The sequence below is a fragment of the Engraulis encrasicolus genome, chromosome 12, assembly GCF_034702125.1.
Source record: "Engraulis encrasicolus isolate BLACKSEA-1 chromosome 12, IST_EnEncr_1.0, whole genome shotgun sequence".
Lineage (NCBI taxonomy): Eukaryota > Metazoa > Chordata > Actinopteri > Clupeiformes > Engraulidae > Engraulis > Engraulis encrasicolus.
The window spans coordinates 23,952,276-23,968,008 of record NC_085868.1 but is presented as its reverse complement, the minus strand read 5'-3'; the positions used below and the strand labels follow the sequence as shown (position 1 = coordinate 23,968,008).

General features: G+C 40.4%; 1 protein-coding gene and 1 long non-coding RNA gene across 3 annotated transcripts in view; one reads left to right on the top strand and one right to left on the bottom strand.

Annotated features, from left to right (window-relative positions):
• Positions 1 to 7,289: 7,289 nt before the first annotated feature.
• LOC134460142 (uncharacterized) lies at positions 7,290 to 11,033 on the bottom strand. Its single transcript, XR_010037002.1, has 4 exons — positions 10,734 to 11,033; positions 8,201 to 8,270; positions 7,858 to 7,950; positions 7,290 to 7,412 (listed from the first exon to the last, which is right to left on the bottom strand). It is a non-coding gene; the product is annotated as an uncharacterized LOC134460142 (long non-coding RNA).
• A 1,019-nt stretch (positions 11,034 to 12,052) lies between these two features.
• The window catches only part of slc25a12 (solute carrier family 25 member 12), a 44,978-nt gene continuing 41,297 nt past the window's right edge, over positions 12,053 to 15,733 (top strand). Inside the window, exons 1-2 of one of the 2 annotated variants that reach the window (XM_063211799.1) lie at positions 12,053 to 12,803; positions 13,544 to 13,597. In XM_063211799.1, the coding sequence (XP_063067869.1) occupies positions 12,792 to 12,803; positions 13,544 to 13,597 (66 nt within the window). In that variant the 5' untranslated portion in view covers positions 12,053 to 12,791. Of the gene's footprint in view, positions 12,932 to 13,543; positions 13,598 to 15,733 lie in introns of both variants that reach the window. The other variant, XM_063211800.1, reaches the window with a different exon arrangement.

Below are 15,733 nucleotides of genomic sequence, written 5' to 3'. Positions count from 1 at the left end.
AGGCATGTAGCCAGTATTTAATAAAGGCTTTTTAAACTTTAGTAAGGAGTGCCTCAAATAGTGTTTTTTTTTAATCTTTTCATAGAATAAAAATGTTTGGCTCTCTTTACATCAATTTTGAAGTAGTTTATTAAGCACATTTGATTTTGTTCTGTTTGCTCCATGGACTTGCATTGCTACGCTTAAGTTTAATTGTTTGGCAATGCAAACAAAATACTATGTATTCTCATATTTTACTGGGACTTGTGTCATGTGGTTCATTTAACTATGGAACAAACATGAAAATGTAAACAGCCAATAACCAAAATTATTGATTTGTGTGTTATTAACTATTATATGCCTAATTATGCTGGACTTCAGTCACATGTTGCCTATCAACGCAATATAGTCTGGAGGATATGTCAGGATTTTTGGCAAAGATGTTCACTTCCGGAAGAAAGCATGAAAATTTGTATACAAATGTTTTCAGGTATGCTGATTACGATAAGAAGCGGCTCCAAGCTCAAAAATCAAGGGATCACCCTCAAAATGGACAAATCCAAGATGGCCGCCAAATTAACAATTCTTCATTACTTGGGTTGCATATGTCATATAATCCTGACCTCTGCGACTAAATGTGGGTTCTTGGGATTGCTGAATTAATTCATGAGCCATTTAGCTTTGCAAAACCTAGGTACCAAACTGAAAATCGAGAAATCCAAGATGGCCGACATCTCCGATGGCCAAATTTATAGTTATCCACAACTTTGGATGAATATGCACTAGAATAGTGATTGTGACGACTAATTGTAGGTTTTGGTTATCGCTGAAGTCATGGGTAAGCCATTTGAGCTTCAAAATATTAAGGATTTACCTCAAAGTTGAGAAATTGAAGATGGTCGCAATTGCGATAGCTATATTTTCATACTTGTAGATCCTTTTAATGGGGTCGTATTAGGCTCAGTCAAATTGGTGTTTAAGTTTTGTTTTCACTTCCAAGTTGAAGTTTAGGGTCTATAGAACAATTTGAGTTTGAGTGTCAAACACACAGATAACAAAATGGCCTGCGGGGGGCGCTCTAAAATATATAAACTGTTATTACTTTTGATTAGTTAAGCCAAATTTAACATATGAGATATGTATGTATGTGGATTCAGCATGAAGAGGAGAAACCGGTGAACTAAGTATTTGGTTACCAGATTAACGACACACTATGTAATAAACACACTTTTAGCCAATGGACAGCTAAATCCGGGCTTTTTTAAGATAAAAGGTGGAAATGCCCTCAAAGTTGCGATGAAACATAACTTATTGTTACAAGTTATTGTAAATAAAGCCTGGGTTATCACTTAACTTGATTTGTTCAGAATATACCTGAAGGACACAGATACTTAGGATACCTATACAGAAATATGGCTGCATAAAGTCGATGTGATATTTAGCACCCAACTTGCATCTTTGAGTTTATGAATTTAGGATCATGAGTACCAGCTTTTTTTCAGTCAGTCCATAATTTTATTCACAACTTAAAAACTTTATATCTGGAAGAAAGTAAATCAATAATAATAATAATGATGATGATGATGATGATGATGAATACTATGGGGAACATAATTTTTTCCTGCATTCAAAAAGCAAACAGAAGACCATAGGGCTATATATGAAATAGCCCTATAGTATTATTTAGTATGCTTGCCAAAGGCCTCTGCTTGCCCCCAGCAAGCATACTAATTGTTCTCCAACAGTTTATTTAGTATGCTTGCGGAAAAGCATACTAATTGTTCATCAAGAGTTTATAATTATTCTACATTTTTCCATTCACCTCGGCCTATGGGAATCACCATTCATTAGTATGGCGGCTTTGAATCGTTGCAGCGTTCGAGATAGAGACACGGTTCGAGTGCCAAAACGAACGGCTCGAAAAGGGCCCAAGGCGGTGTATTTTTCGCTGGCCTACCCCCTTTCATTTGTTCACCAGACTTGTTTTTCCTCAGTTTTCTCTCTGTTTTCCCCCTCATTGAAATGAATGGTAGAATGGTCAAGATGATGTCACAAACTGTGGCAGTTAGAGTGAGAGGTGAGCTGTCCTGGGGTTTTTAACTAGGTATCAACTAGGTAAAGGCATTGTCAGAGAAGTCTTGGCTCTGAATACAAACTGTGTGAAGACACACACACACACACACACACACACACACACACACACACACACACACACAGCCTTGTAGAACTTTAGACCTCTGCTGTCACCTGGGCAACCGTGGCCTAATATGCTGCGGTGGCCACTCTATACAGTAAGTGGCAGTGGCCTACTGGGTGGGGTGTTGGTCTGTCAGAGGGTTGCAGGTTCGAATCCCACCCTTACCTCTCCCTACCCACCCATTGCTGAAAGGCACCTGAAGCATATCCATACATGCACACACGCACACACACCTCTCCCTCTCTCTCTCTCTCTCTCTCACACACACATCTCTCTCTCTCGCGCGCGCACACGCACACAGACACACACACACACACACACAGACACACACACACACACACACAGACACACACACACACACACTCAGACCTCTATCTCTTTCCCTCGTGTTTCTGTGTGTGTATACAACAGCTCTGTGTGTGTGTGTGTGTGTGTGTGTGCATAAGCCGCAAGCATACTAATAGCGTTGTCTCTCCGGAAATGCAGTCTTATTATTATTATTATTATTATTGATTTATTTTCTTCCAAAAATAACTTTTTTTGTGATTTTATGAGTGAACAGAATATGGCTTGATTGAAAAAAAGTTGATACTCATGATCCTAAATTCATAAACTCAAAGTTGCAAGTTGGGTGCTAAATATCACATGGCTTTATGCAGCCATATTTGTGTATAGCTGAACAAATCAAGTTGAATGATATCCCATGATGCGTACATTCAGATCAGTACTTTTATTCCCTGCGGGGGTATATCGCACAGGACATGCAGGACACGCTTTGTGTTTGAATGTGTTGAAACATGCAAGATGTAAAGGCTTATTTGAGCAGTGTTGCCAAAACAAAATTCAGCAGAAGTCTCTATTGGCTCTCTGAAAAGTCGCTAGAAGTCGCCAGATGACGTTACGTATGACGTCACAGCATCACGCATGCAGCGCGAATCTCTAGAAAAGATGTGTGCACGGCTACGCAGAGCTGCAGTTATGTTGAAAAACAATGATTTTGTCACTTAAACGACCCAGTAAACAAAATGACGTTTAAAGGACGTCTTTTTTAGGTCATTTTTGGACGTATAATTTAGGTCATCTGGAGGTGCAGACTGTTACTCCAGACGACGTATTTTTCAGACGTCCAATGGACGTCCATTTTTGACGTCTGTACTACGTCCATATTAGAGTCATCTCTAGTCCAAATAGGGTCTTGGAGGACATGTTTTTGACGTCATTTTGTAGGTGGTTATATTGACGTCATCTTTGTGGACGTCTTTTTGACTTCAAATTAACTCTGTGAGTTGTCATTCAAACATAAAAGTGACAGCATTAAAAACCTTGAAACTTCTAGTTTTCAAAATATACAATTATCACATGGAAAGTGACAGGGGGGTTTACTTTTATTTAGCAAACACTTTTGTTTACAAGGTTCAATCTTCAAAAGTCTTGACTACATACCTCAGCAATGTTTTTTTTGGTAGAGTTGTGTTTACATTCAATTAAAAAAAAATTGTATTACATTAACTTTACTGTCATATTCTTTTTTGTTAGGCTTTTCAGAAGAGGGGGAGATAACAAATGTGATCTTTTTCAAGAATAATTAACACCACTGCGAATTTCATGAAGTATTGATGGTTATGACTCGTACACTATCATCTCTTAACAACATTACCGGTGTATTACAAAACCCGAAAGTCTTGAAATTCGAAGTAGTGTTAAATATTCTTGAAAATAACATTCTTATGAAATAGGTTCCAACATATTGGAAGAAAAGACATTGTACCTTGGGTTAAGAGACAGTTCATCTGAATGAAAACTCTGCATTACATCAATGGGTCTTACATCTGCCACATATCATTTCACAATCGTCCAGTTTTACAACATATATATTTTTTAAAAATATGATGGTAACACTTTATTTTAACATTACATCGCTTAGCACTAATACATACAATGTTAACCCATTGATGCCTAAAGCACTTGCAGAAAAGGGTGCTGATGCCATACAAAATTCCAGGCGCCAGGACCAATGTTGCACAACGCAACATCCAGCATCAATGGGTTAATGCCTGTATAAGTAACTTGTAAGGCATGTACTAAGCGAAATCAAACATTTGTTAGGTCCTTACTGAGGTTATATTAGGTAATAAATCCCAAATTGTGCATGAACAAGGCATTTGCGAATACATGCCTAATGTATGTTTGATTTTGCTTAGTGCATGCCTTACAAGTTACTTATACAGCATACAGGCATTAACACTGTATGTATTAGAGCTAATAGATGTAATGATAAAATAAAGTGTTGCCAAAATGATAATCAAAATAATTCTCTGTAATAATCCTAACAAGCATGAACACAGATAAATTGTCATTAAGTGGTAAATTATGGAGAATCGGTCCTTGAGAAGGGACACAAAATGCTCTTTCTTCAGGTGTTACTTGAAGCTGCATAGGCTGTCTGAATGTCAGTGGATTCAAAAGAGTCATTGAAAGATACTCCCATTTCTGTTGTTGTGGACTGGTGGTGTCTACGTAGGTGGTGTCTACATAGTAAGTCCTTGTACACTTGAACAGCCATCTTGGCTGCAAATTATCATCATATCCTGTGCATCTGACAAAGCGTGTACATGAAAAAGATGCCAAACTACTTTCTTGATGTCTGTAGTAACTATTTACATTTTGGGCATAAACACATGTTGAGTGATCACTTGGGCTGCTGGGAAGCTTTGAGAGAAGTTGTAGTGCCTTTGTTCGTTTGTTGGTTGAGATGGGAACGTCATAAACATATTCAAAGAAGGTGAAAACAGAGCTGAGCTGTGCTGGATATAACAAGTTGCAGACCCACTAAAGCTTGAACAGCTTGTCAATTGTGCAAGTCAGGCCGTCTGCAACGGGAATGGTCACACGGTCATTCCTGGCGGTTATGACAGACTCTTCAGGTTCCCAATGCAGACCACTAGTGGTTGGGTTGTGGATTCCATCTCAGTGTCAGTAGTGCAGTGAAGAGGGATGTGAAGTTGGTTCCAGACTGAGAAGAAGTAGAAGAGGAGGAAGAAGAAGGGAGAGAGAGAGAGAGAGAGAGAGAGAGAGGAGAGAGAGAGAGACATCATTAATAATACTTAATAGCAAGTTTTACTTAACTGATTGAAAGGTATGAAGCATACCAGTCAAACTAAGTATAGCCGAATCAACTACACATACATTGATATCATGACATCTTCTTAGCTCTTCATTAAACTGAGTGAATTTAATTTCATTCATTTTTCATTTCATTATTTATATATACGTATGAAGAGTTTATTGCAAAACGGTGTATCTACCTTACTTTTGCATTTTATTATTGAAAATGGCCAGAGGTCCTATCACCTATGTGTGAATTCTTGCCATTCAAATATTTTGAGAACATACTTTTTCAACTTACAGTATATCACGCAAGTGAGTACACCCCTCACAGTTTTTGCAGATTTGTGAGTATATATTTTCATAGGAAATCATTAGAGAAATTTCACTTTGACACAATGATTAGTGACCTTTTAACAACATATTTAACCGCTTAAATTTCTTGTTCACTCAGAAAAAAACTAAATACAGCCATTAATGTTTGAACATGTACTCACAAAAGTGAGTACACCCCAGATTAAAATCCGGTAGAAAAGGGGCTGTGTTGGCTCGAAATGAAACAAAATGAAAAGGGATGAAAGGGGAGGTCATCAGTGTGCGTTTCAACCTTTCTTTGCATTGAACTTTTACATTTTGAGTCTGCATCTGGCTTAAATAGATTGGTGTGAGATTTGAATGCAATCCTATGGAGAATATCATGATCTGCTTCAGTAGTCACAGTGCATGTTGATATGCATGTTTCTTTTAGGTGTATTTCAGATTACAAATGTTGACAGCATCCATGCATCCCCAAACCATGTCAGTCCCACTACCATGCTTGGCTTTTGATAGGATACACTTTTTTTGTAAAACTTACTTGTTTACCACCACACATGCTTGACACCATCTAAAGTATATTTGTTTATCTGGGTCTCTTCAGATCACACGACATGGTTCCAGTGATCCATATCCTTGGTCTGTTCATCTCTCTTGAGACCAAGATAAACAAATTTGCTTTAGATGGTGTCAAGCATGTGTGGTGGTAAACAAGTGAGTTTTACAAAAAAAAGTGTATCCTCTCAGTAGCCACGCATGGTAGTGGGACTGACATGGTTTGGGGATGCATGAATGCTGTCAACATTGGCAATCTGAAATACACCTAAAACAAACATGCATGTCAACATGCACTGTGACTACTGAAGCAGATCATGATATTCTCCATAGGATTGCATTCAAATCTCACACCGATCTATTTAAGCCAGATGCAGACTCAAAATGTAAAAGTTTAATGCAAAGAAAGGTTGAAACGCACACTGATGACCTCCCTTTTCATTTCAAGACGATTCGAGCCAACACAGCCCCTTCTCTACCGGATTTTAATCTGGGGTGCACTCACTTTTGTGAGTACATATTCAAACATTAATGGGTGTATTTTGCTTTTTTCTGAGTGAACAAGAAATTTAAGCGGTTAAATAAGTTGTTAAAAGGTCACTAATCATTGTGTCAAAGTGAAATTTCTGCAAAACATGACAAGGAATGCACCCACCATTTAAGCTGGTGAAATCATGTCCAAGATAGAAATTAACACTGTTTTTTTTATATAAAATCATCTCATCGGTTAATGTATTTAACTGTTAAGTGTTGTCTTTTGTTTTGTTTTTAGTCTTCCTCGACATTTGCTGCCATTTATTGTCCCCGTCCCAACTCTTTTGAGACGTGTTGGATTTATCAAATTAGAAATGAGTTAATATGTCCCCCAAAACAATATTTTTTCTCGGTTTTAACACTTAATATGTTGTCTTTTCACTATTCTCCATCTAATGAATAGATTGAATGTTTTGAAAATGATAGCATTTTGATTTTATTCACTGTTTACCAAACGTCCCAACTTCATCGGAGTTGGGGTTTGTACACACACAAGGATGCATTAACACACATCAACATGATGGATATGGTAAGCACACAGCAATAAATTGGAAAAATATTGTAGGGGCTACTATGTTGACTCATGGTCTGTGTGTGTGTGTGTGTGTGTGTGTGTGTGTGTGTGTGTACACTCACATTGTGCTTTGCATGGGTTTGGTCACCTGGTCCGAGTCATCTGAGAGTTCGGTACACTGCTTCCCTCACCATCGCTGTCGCTGTCAGAAATCTGTCAAACACACAATATACAGTCTCAAGTTTGCCGTCCGTGTTAGCTGTAACTCATCCAAATACTGCTACTTTATACAGCAGGCACATATTTACTGACCAAGTTGCTCTCTATGACAAAAGTGCTATGGGCTACTGTGACAGGTAAACAAGAAACAACAGGTTAACAACACTTGGCGCTAATTAGTTCTCTACAACTACAAACCGCTGCTGTTCTCTTCCATTTGGGATCCATATCACCAAACTATAGTTCTCTTGAACTTAACTGCATTGTTATAAGAATATGGCTATGGCAGCCTTAAATAGCAGGTTAAAATATGGTCATTGACATTTTGGTGACAAGGTCATAACTCTGTATCGCAATGAGGTCCTAACAGAGGCTCTGCATGAAAGTGTTTTTAAAGATTAAAAGACGTTTTTAAAAGTAACTATCCTTTGAAAAATACCTGCACAAAATCAACCAGAAAAGACATCTCAGATTTTACACTGCAGCGGCTTCGGAGTCAGAAGATGTGTGAGAACTGTGTAGCACTTTTCATCTGAAAATGAGAGCAGAAAATTGTACAGCAGTACTTAAATTTCACATTTACCAAAGTCTCTGTGTTATAACAATATCACAGTAACATATTTATCACAATTGCATACAATACAACAATAAGAAAAAAAATCTGGAAAAAAAAACTAAAAAAAAAAACAAATGAAAGGAGGCAGAGGGCCTGTAAGTGGATGGCAATTAGACACATGATCACATAGACAATATGATACACATGGAAACACACACACACACACCATCAGTCTGATCATCTAACTGTTCAATCAGAGTAGGAGCTTGGACAGATGTGGCCATAAGACCTGGGCCCTGATTAAGAGAGAAGAGAGAGAGGGGGGGAGAGCACGTTAGTTCCCAGTGCATTGAAGGTACCGTATTTTCGGGACCAAAAGACGCACTGGGTTAAAAGACGCACCACCAAGGACCATGACTTTTTTCACAGACAAGACGCACTGCGTCATAGGACGCACTTCATAACTTGTGTCATAATTTCATAACTAATGCTGTTGTTGTTAGGAATGCACAAAAAATAACATGCGTGGCCGAATACACGCAATATCAAACGTTGCCGAATATCACTAGCGTTTTCGAGCAGTTTCTTAAAGTAGGCTATGACATGAAGCCAACATTAAATTGTACGCATGTTCTTTGAAAGAAAACAAATGTTTAAACACATTTAATGTAGGCTATTCAGCAAAAGATTCATAGAACATTGAAAAAGAATCGCCTGGTATTTCAGGAGTCGCGACCCTCATCTCTCCCTCCCACACACACACGCGCAGGCACAGCGTCGGCCACCCGTGCCCTTTTTTAACAGGAGTAGCCTACTTTTCAGTGCAATCCTGGCTGGAAAAAAACATTGTTGCCCATTCATCCATAACGAAGACACTTAGGCAGTCATGAAATAGTGCTAGTTTTGTCGCACAATAGCAAACATCTTTCTCTGACGTGACGATGCATTTTCGCGGAACTTCTCAACTCCGCTTTCATAAACCTACCCGACGGTTGTTGTCTGATCTTTTTTCAATGTTCGCTAATGTTTGAAATTTAACTAAAGGGTCTGTGCGTAGGCACAGTAGCTTTCTGATAAGAATCACTGTTGTGCCGATCGCAAAGGATGTTGAAGTGTAGAGTCTTGCAACTTGTTTCAGTCAAGGACACTGAAATACCAGTCAACGGCCCTTCCACGCTTTTCACATGCTTTACTGCAATAACGTCTTGCGAATGCATGCAACCATGCACACAACCATGTCAACGAGAGCGCGTACGCCATCATAACTCTGCATCGAGCAAATAATATGCAACAGCTTGCAATGCGCGCACGAGAGAGAGAGAGAGAGAGAGAGAGAGAGGCGTCATTCTTAACAGGTGCATTGTAACCTGGCTACTGTACACAGCCTGCCCCTCGACGCTCTTGATTACTGGTATAGGCTACCCAGAAGTAGCCTTTTTTTTCATGACGTGCAGACCCGATTCCCCCCAAAGTCGTTCTAAAATATCGACAGAGTCTCGCGGCCATGATTTTTTTTCACACATTGGACGCACTGGCTTATTAGACGCTCTGGCAGTTTTTGACAATATTTTATGATTTTATATGCGTCTTATGGTCCGGAAAATACGGTACTTTTAAAATCCCGTAGCCATAACTGGTGTTGATACCTTGGTAGTCGCCACACTTCACACGCAGCTGTTGTTCTACTCTGCCACCTAAAACTCAAACTTTGAATCTTCTTTTCAAACGTCATGGTATCGTCACCAATTACCATTGCCTACAAAATCTCGTGCGTGGCAGATTTATCCCTCGAACAGCGTACATCTGGCACGTCGCACCCTCCATCTGAAACAACTGCCGGTATTTTCCCAACACACCGTCATACGAGGTCTACCGAGACAAAACACGACAGCGTTGACCAGTTGCCCAGATCTACCATATTCAAATACATACTGAAACGGTGAAAACCACGATACTTACATGGAACTACGGTTCAAAGCTTGTCTATTGACTGGCCACAACAACTACAAAGCCAACATAATGTGATTCGGAAATTCGTTTGTATCACCTTTCATCGAGCCAACACAAAACAGTGGGATACTGCTTGCTTTTACTGGTGCTATTCTTTATCATGTACGAGGGTGGCGGATGGTCTGATTTACATGATTTGACGCAGAACTGCTTACGTTTGAAGCGCTGAAGTTTAAAGTCGCCTCTATGCCAGCTAGCCCAAGTCTTGCCCCCTCCGATACCTGTTACTAGCAGCATCCACTTTTGCCCCACTACCAGTACTAGCTCTACGTCAATCCATCCGTGGTGTTTCAGTATCCTTGCATAAATCCTGTCAGACTTTCTTTCTTTTATGTTCAGAAAATAGCTTTCAAACTTCACATCAGTAAAGTGCCGCCTGATTTATTCCACACCAGCTAATTATCAGTTACCCTATTAGCAACCAATGTTAGCAAACCATCCAATATCACATTTCAAACATTTAATTTTCCCAACACAACACGTTTTAACCATTAAGTTAGTCCACATGTGAATTAAAAGAAAATAAATATAATTTATAGTGCAAGCGTTAAAGATAAATAGCTAACTGAGTATCAATAACTAGCTAAATATGATTGTAGGCTAGCTTAATAGCTAATGTTCACAGAATCACTGAGGCTGTTCCAATGTTCGTACAGCAAAACTTGTGAAGCAAGGTTTGATTTTAACCATACATTAGCGGTAACACACGTAGAATTGTAATTGTTACGAAATTATACCGAATTACTTACGCCAGCCTCTCTCGGTGTCTGAAGTCAAGTCGCCGCATCTTGCATTTCCAACGGTAGAAAAGGCGGGCGGAAGTCTGCTTTCAAATGTCCACAGTCACGCGATTGGACAGCCAAACGGCCGTTAGTTTCTCACTTGTAGCACGACCCAGAAATGAAATCTTACACAAAAATGACACCTAATCTGTCAATGCTGTCTACATATCCCAATGTGTTATTTTTTTTGACACATCTGTTTAGGCAGTGTGTCCCACGGTGCATTGCACGTTTGGGATTGCCACACACTCTTTCCCCACCCGATGTGAACAGAAAAAATAGCCTACTAGGAAAACTACTATGGCCTATTTAAAAACAAAGCAAAAAACAACAATCATGTCGATTTCCCTCACCTGTTTTTGACGTCCAAAAAAGTGACCTAGACTGACGTCTGAATTTTGAACTTCATAATGACGTACAAATAGGGTCATTATTAGACGTCCAAATAAAGGACCTAGTTTGTACGTCATTCTAAGGTCCAAAACTGGTCATGGACCGACGGACGCAATTTAGACCTAATTTCAACGTCTATACGACGTCCAATGTTTAGTGGGGAAAAGTAGCCAGATTCACCAAAAAGTCGCCAAAGTCGCCAGATGTGTTTTTTTTGTCGCCAGGTCCAAAAGTCGCTAAATTGGCAACACTGTATTTGAGTCCAGGAACATGAATACATACTTACAAATCCCTTGTACCTTAGAATAGGATACACCAAGCCTAACATAAATCATCATGCCTCGCTTTCTTAAATCAGCACAGTTCACACAAATGCGTCAATGTGATTGCTGCAATTGTTGCACCCTATATCTTTGTCATATATTTAGTTAGAGGCTTATATTGCCTTTAAATGAAATTATTGGGCCACAAAACCTACATTTTGACACCAAGATCATGCTCATATGACAACCAGATCCAAAGTTATGGCTCAAAACAAATACAGGTTTTTGCGATGGCGGCCATCTTGGATTTCGTGTTTTTGAAGTAGATCCCTTCGTTTGCGAGCGTGGAGCCGCTTCTAATTGGAATCAGCATCCCCAAAACCCCCTATATACCAATTTTCGTGCTTTCTTCCGGAAGTGAACATCTTTTTGACATATCCTCTAGACTACATTGGTGGATATAGGGACATGAAGGAGATTGTAGCCTACATGTTCAAAGCATGCTGTTCAAAAAGCATTGCACTATCTGTAATAAAACTGTTATTCAACAAGAATTTCGCCATGATGGTCGACTGGCAAAAACAGCCACACATTTTACTGTTAGAGAATAATGAAAATCGGGGTCGCACTTCGTCATCCTATAATAGAATGCAGATAAAGGCAGGGAAGGAAGACCATTTCAAAACAAATAACTTGATCTACAACTTACAGCGTTATCAGACCAACAGACACGCTCTTTTCACTGCCTCTCGGTTGTAATTCAGCCAAAGCGCACTAAACCCTTTCACGCATAACTGGATTACTCTTGAGTCTACAAACAGCCTTTAGTGAGGTAAACTGGGGAGAGCCAATTACGGTGAGCAGAGCAGCAGTCCAGTGAGTCCATCAACTTGCAGCAGCATCATTCTAAACTAAATCTAAGTAAGTGAATGCTCTTTGTGAACATCTGGAATAAAAGCAGGTTATGTTTCCAAACAATATCATAAGGTCGATCGTTGCTGTAGAATAGTCCTAAGATTATTGCCATTTGCCAGAGGCAGTGGAGCGCTGGAGTCCAGTCCAGAATGAGCGCTGCGTTGATAATCCTGGCCAGTGGCCACGAAACAGGTCCAGTTTCATTTCCCGGAAGATGCAAGAATGTGCTTCCTTGCATCACCCGCCAAGAGACGCCCATTTCATCCCTTTGCTTTGCCGGGCTGTCATATCTGGTCCTGTTCAGCAATGCATGAAAACAGTTTAAACTGTACACTCATTACCACCATTTTACATAACAGCGTCATCTCGCTCACGCTGCAGCGGTCGCCTGGAATCACGCGACGACCACGGCAACGCCAGCGCCTGCGCCAGTGTCCGTGACGTCAGAAGAAGCATGGCGGTCAAGGTGACTTCGGGAATACTACACTTTCTAGAAACTGGTTATATTGCTGCTTACTTGTGTTTCTTTTTAAGGTAGCGGGTGAGAGGGAAGATGATAGGGTTGGCGGGTTTTACTGAATAGGGTTTGGAAAGGTGAGCGCTACCGCACGCTCCCGCACGAGCATCATTGCGCTGTCGATTGGCCTCTGTTTGGCCTTCAGTGCACCTAACTAGCCTTGTGACTGCCGTGGCTAGTAAATGTTCTGCGCTTATCCAGATTAGATAATGGAGTTCTTACCCTCGGCATCCGCCCGTTATCGTGGCTGTCAGTGCTTTGTACTTATTTCTTTAGTGTAGCCACCAAAAGTGCCTTGTGGATGTGAGTGAGGGCATCTTGTGTTCTGCAGCTCACTAGCTTAGACCAGGTGGCTATTTAGGTTTTATGCATGTTTCCTCGTTAACCTGGGAACGGTTGGGACTTGCTTGAGAGCTGCCTAACAATCTGCTTGACTTTCAGCATGGGAGTTCACACGGGGGTAAAGTAGTGTTTTTGGTGCAATTTCTGGCTCGGTTTCAAACGCAGAAATTAACTGCTATGTCTAGCAGTTTCCGCATGCTAATCGTTTGCCGGTTTCTTTCCTAACGAGTTGATGTCTGACCCTGTAAACATTTCAGACGTCTGGGCGGATGTATGTATCCACTATGGTTAGTAACTGTGAAAAAATCTCAATTTTTCTGACGTTTTGACCGACCTTATGCTTGCAGGTGCAGTCAACCAAACGGGCCGACCCGAACGAATTGAAGGTCATCTTTCAAAAGGTAAGAAATTGTCGTGGCGATTAAGTGGGAAAGTTGTTGTGTCCTTCAGGCAAATGACAGGTCCCCAGTCTCGTTGGGTCACTTTGGTTGTGTCAAACGATTTGCATCCACTTTCATGAGATTGTTTACACATCGTGTATACCCATTGTTGTTGTTGTATGTTGAACATGTTTTTGTGTATTAATGATGCATGTCCATTAATGCTTTGGTTAAAAGCTAATGACGTGCATCTTCAAAAGCCGTAGAAAGCAAGGGGTTAATATCATACTTGGTCTTAGTTGGACGTGAGGATACCCTTATTTGTCTATATTGCCAACCAGCTACAGGCCTCTGTGAATAGTGTCCACACTACACACGTAGCTTATCGTGGTTGTTTCACGGTAATGTTTGGTGTAAATGTCACAGAGGGCTTTGAATGTGAACTGCAGTATTTGTACTCCGCTGCCCGTATGCGTGAAAGAGGTTGTGTATGGCAGTTCATGTGACTTGTGTTTGTGTGTTGTGTTTGTTCACTCATTCATGCGCCATCATGCAGACTTTGTAGCTAGTTCTCATTCCAGAGGTTACTGTGGCCTGGCTGGTTGGCTGCAGGTTTGAATAGTATTGGTATTCTGCCATTTGTTGGGTGCCACTTTTGTAAGCAAGCCAACCTGTCATTCTCCAGTCTGATCTTGCCATCGCAGGATGACAGCCAGACTGATGTAGACAAAAAAAAATTGGCTCAATAACATTAAGACTATGCGCTAACATTGTGAGATTGAAAATATCTTACTTTTGATTTACTTGCTGTTCTTGATTCTTGAGTCATTGTTCTCAATTTTATTGTTCTTTATTTATTGTTCTTTGATAGTTGTTCTGCGTACAATACATTGTGTGATTGTGTGTGTATGTGTGTGTTGGTGGGGGGTGACTTTCGAGAAATAATTTCAGAATGTTAAGCTATTTACTCTGAATATTAATGGATGCTTCTCTAGAGGGATTTCATCTGTATTGCAGAGTGTGCAAAGACTTTGGTAATATTGCTGATGTTTGACCTTGAATTGGGCGTCTCTACTTCAGATTTGTGTGCTCCCTGTGGTGCGTAAGATGGCTTAAAACACACACACACACGCACACACACACACACGCACACACAATGGCACCAGTCATGTGAGAGAATGCTAATCTTTATTTTCCTCCAGAGAATGGCCCACCGTTACATTACATAAAGGAAACTCTATGGGGAAAGCACTTAAGTTTTGAACTGTGTGTGTGTGTGTGTGTGTGTGTGTGTGTGTGTGTGTGTGTGTGTGTGTGTGTGTGTGTGTGTGTGTGTGTGTGTGTGTGTGTGTGTGTGTGTGTGTTGTGTTATGTTGTAGTCGAACTGGGCTACATTCTGCCATTGAGCATGAGCAGGTTGGGTGCTAAGCCAGAAGGTGACACAGAAGTATGGCTACTACTGCTGCCAAGTCACACCCCTCTTTGGCTGTCCTCGTAAAGAGGTCAGATGCTCTTTGATCAAACTAACTGACATTGAAAACGCCACGGAAGCACACTGCAGCTTATTGTTTTGAGCATTGTAAGAAAACACCTGGTCAACAGTAAGCTGAGGGAGGATTCATCCATAGAGTCCCAATTCAACTCAAGCTACCCAACGCATGGTGTTCCTGCAGTGTTTCCCATACATTGAGGAAACTATGGCGCACCGCCATAGTTTAAATATGGCCGCATTTTCTTTCTTTCTTTTTTTTTCTTTTTTTTAAACGATTTCCGTTTTTTTAAAAAACGATTTGAAAAACGTTTTCCTTCGCATTTTTCTCCTGGAGTAAATACATCCTATACAGAAAACCATGAGTGTGCTTGAAAGACAGAGGGATCAAAAGCCTAGTCAAGTTGTAGTAGTTAACTTGGGTTTGGGAGCAATAAAAAACCTTCAGAGACGGGACAGTTGGGGTGAGTTTACTGTCATGGGTAAAATCTTATGTAATTTGTCAAAACATAAATGGCTGAAATGTAGGCCTATAGTTTCTCCATGCGCCAATGTCATACGGTAGTCATTGTTTTGGCGTTTTGCATTTACGCCGCAAGAACCCCCCCCCCCCCCCCCCAATGGCCCGCATGCCTGCGTGTAATGCCCCCCCCCCAGTGCATCTGGAC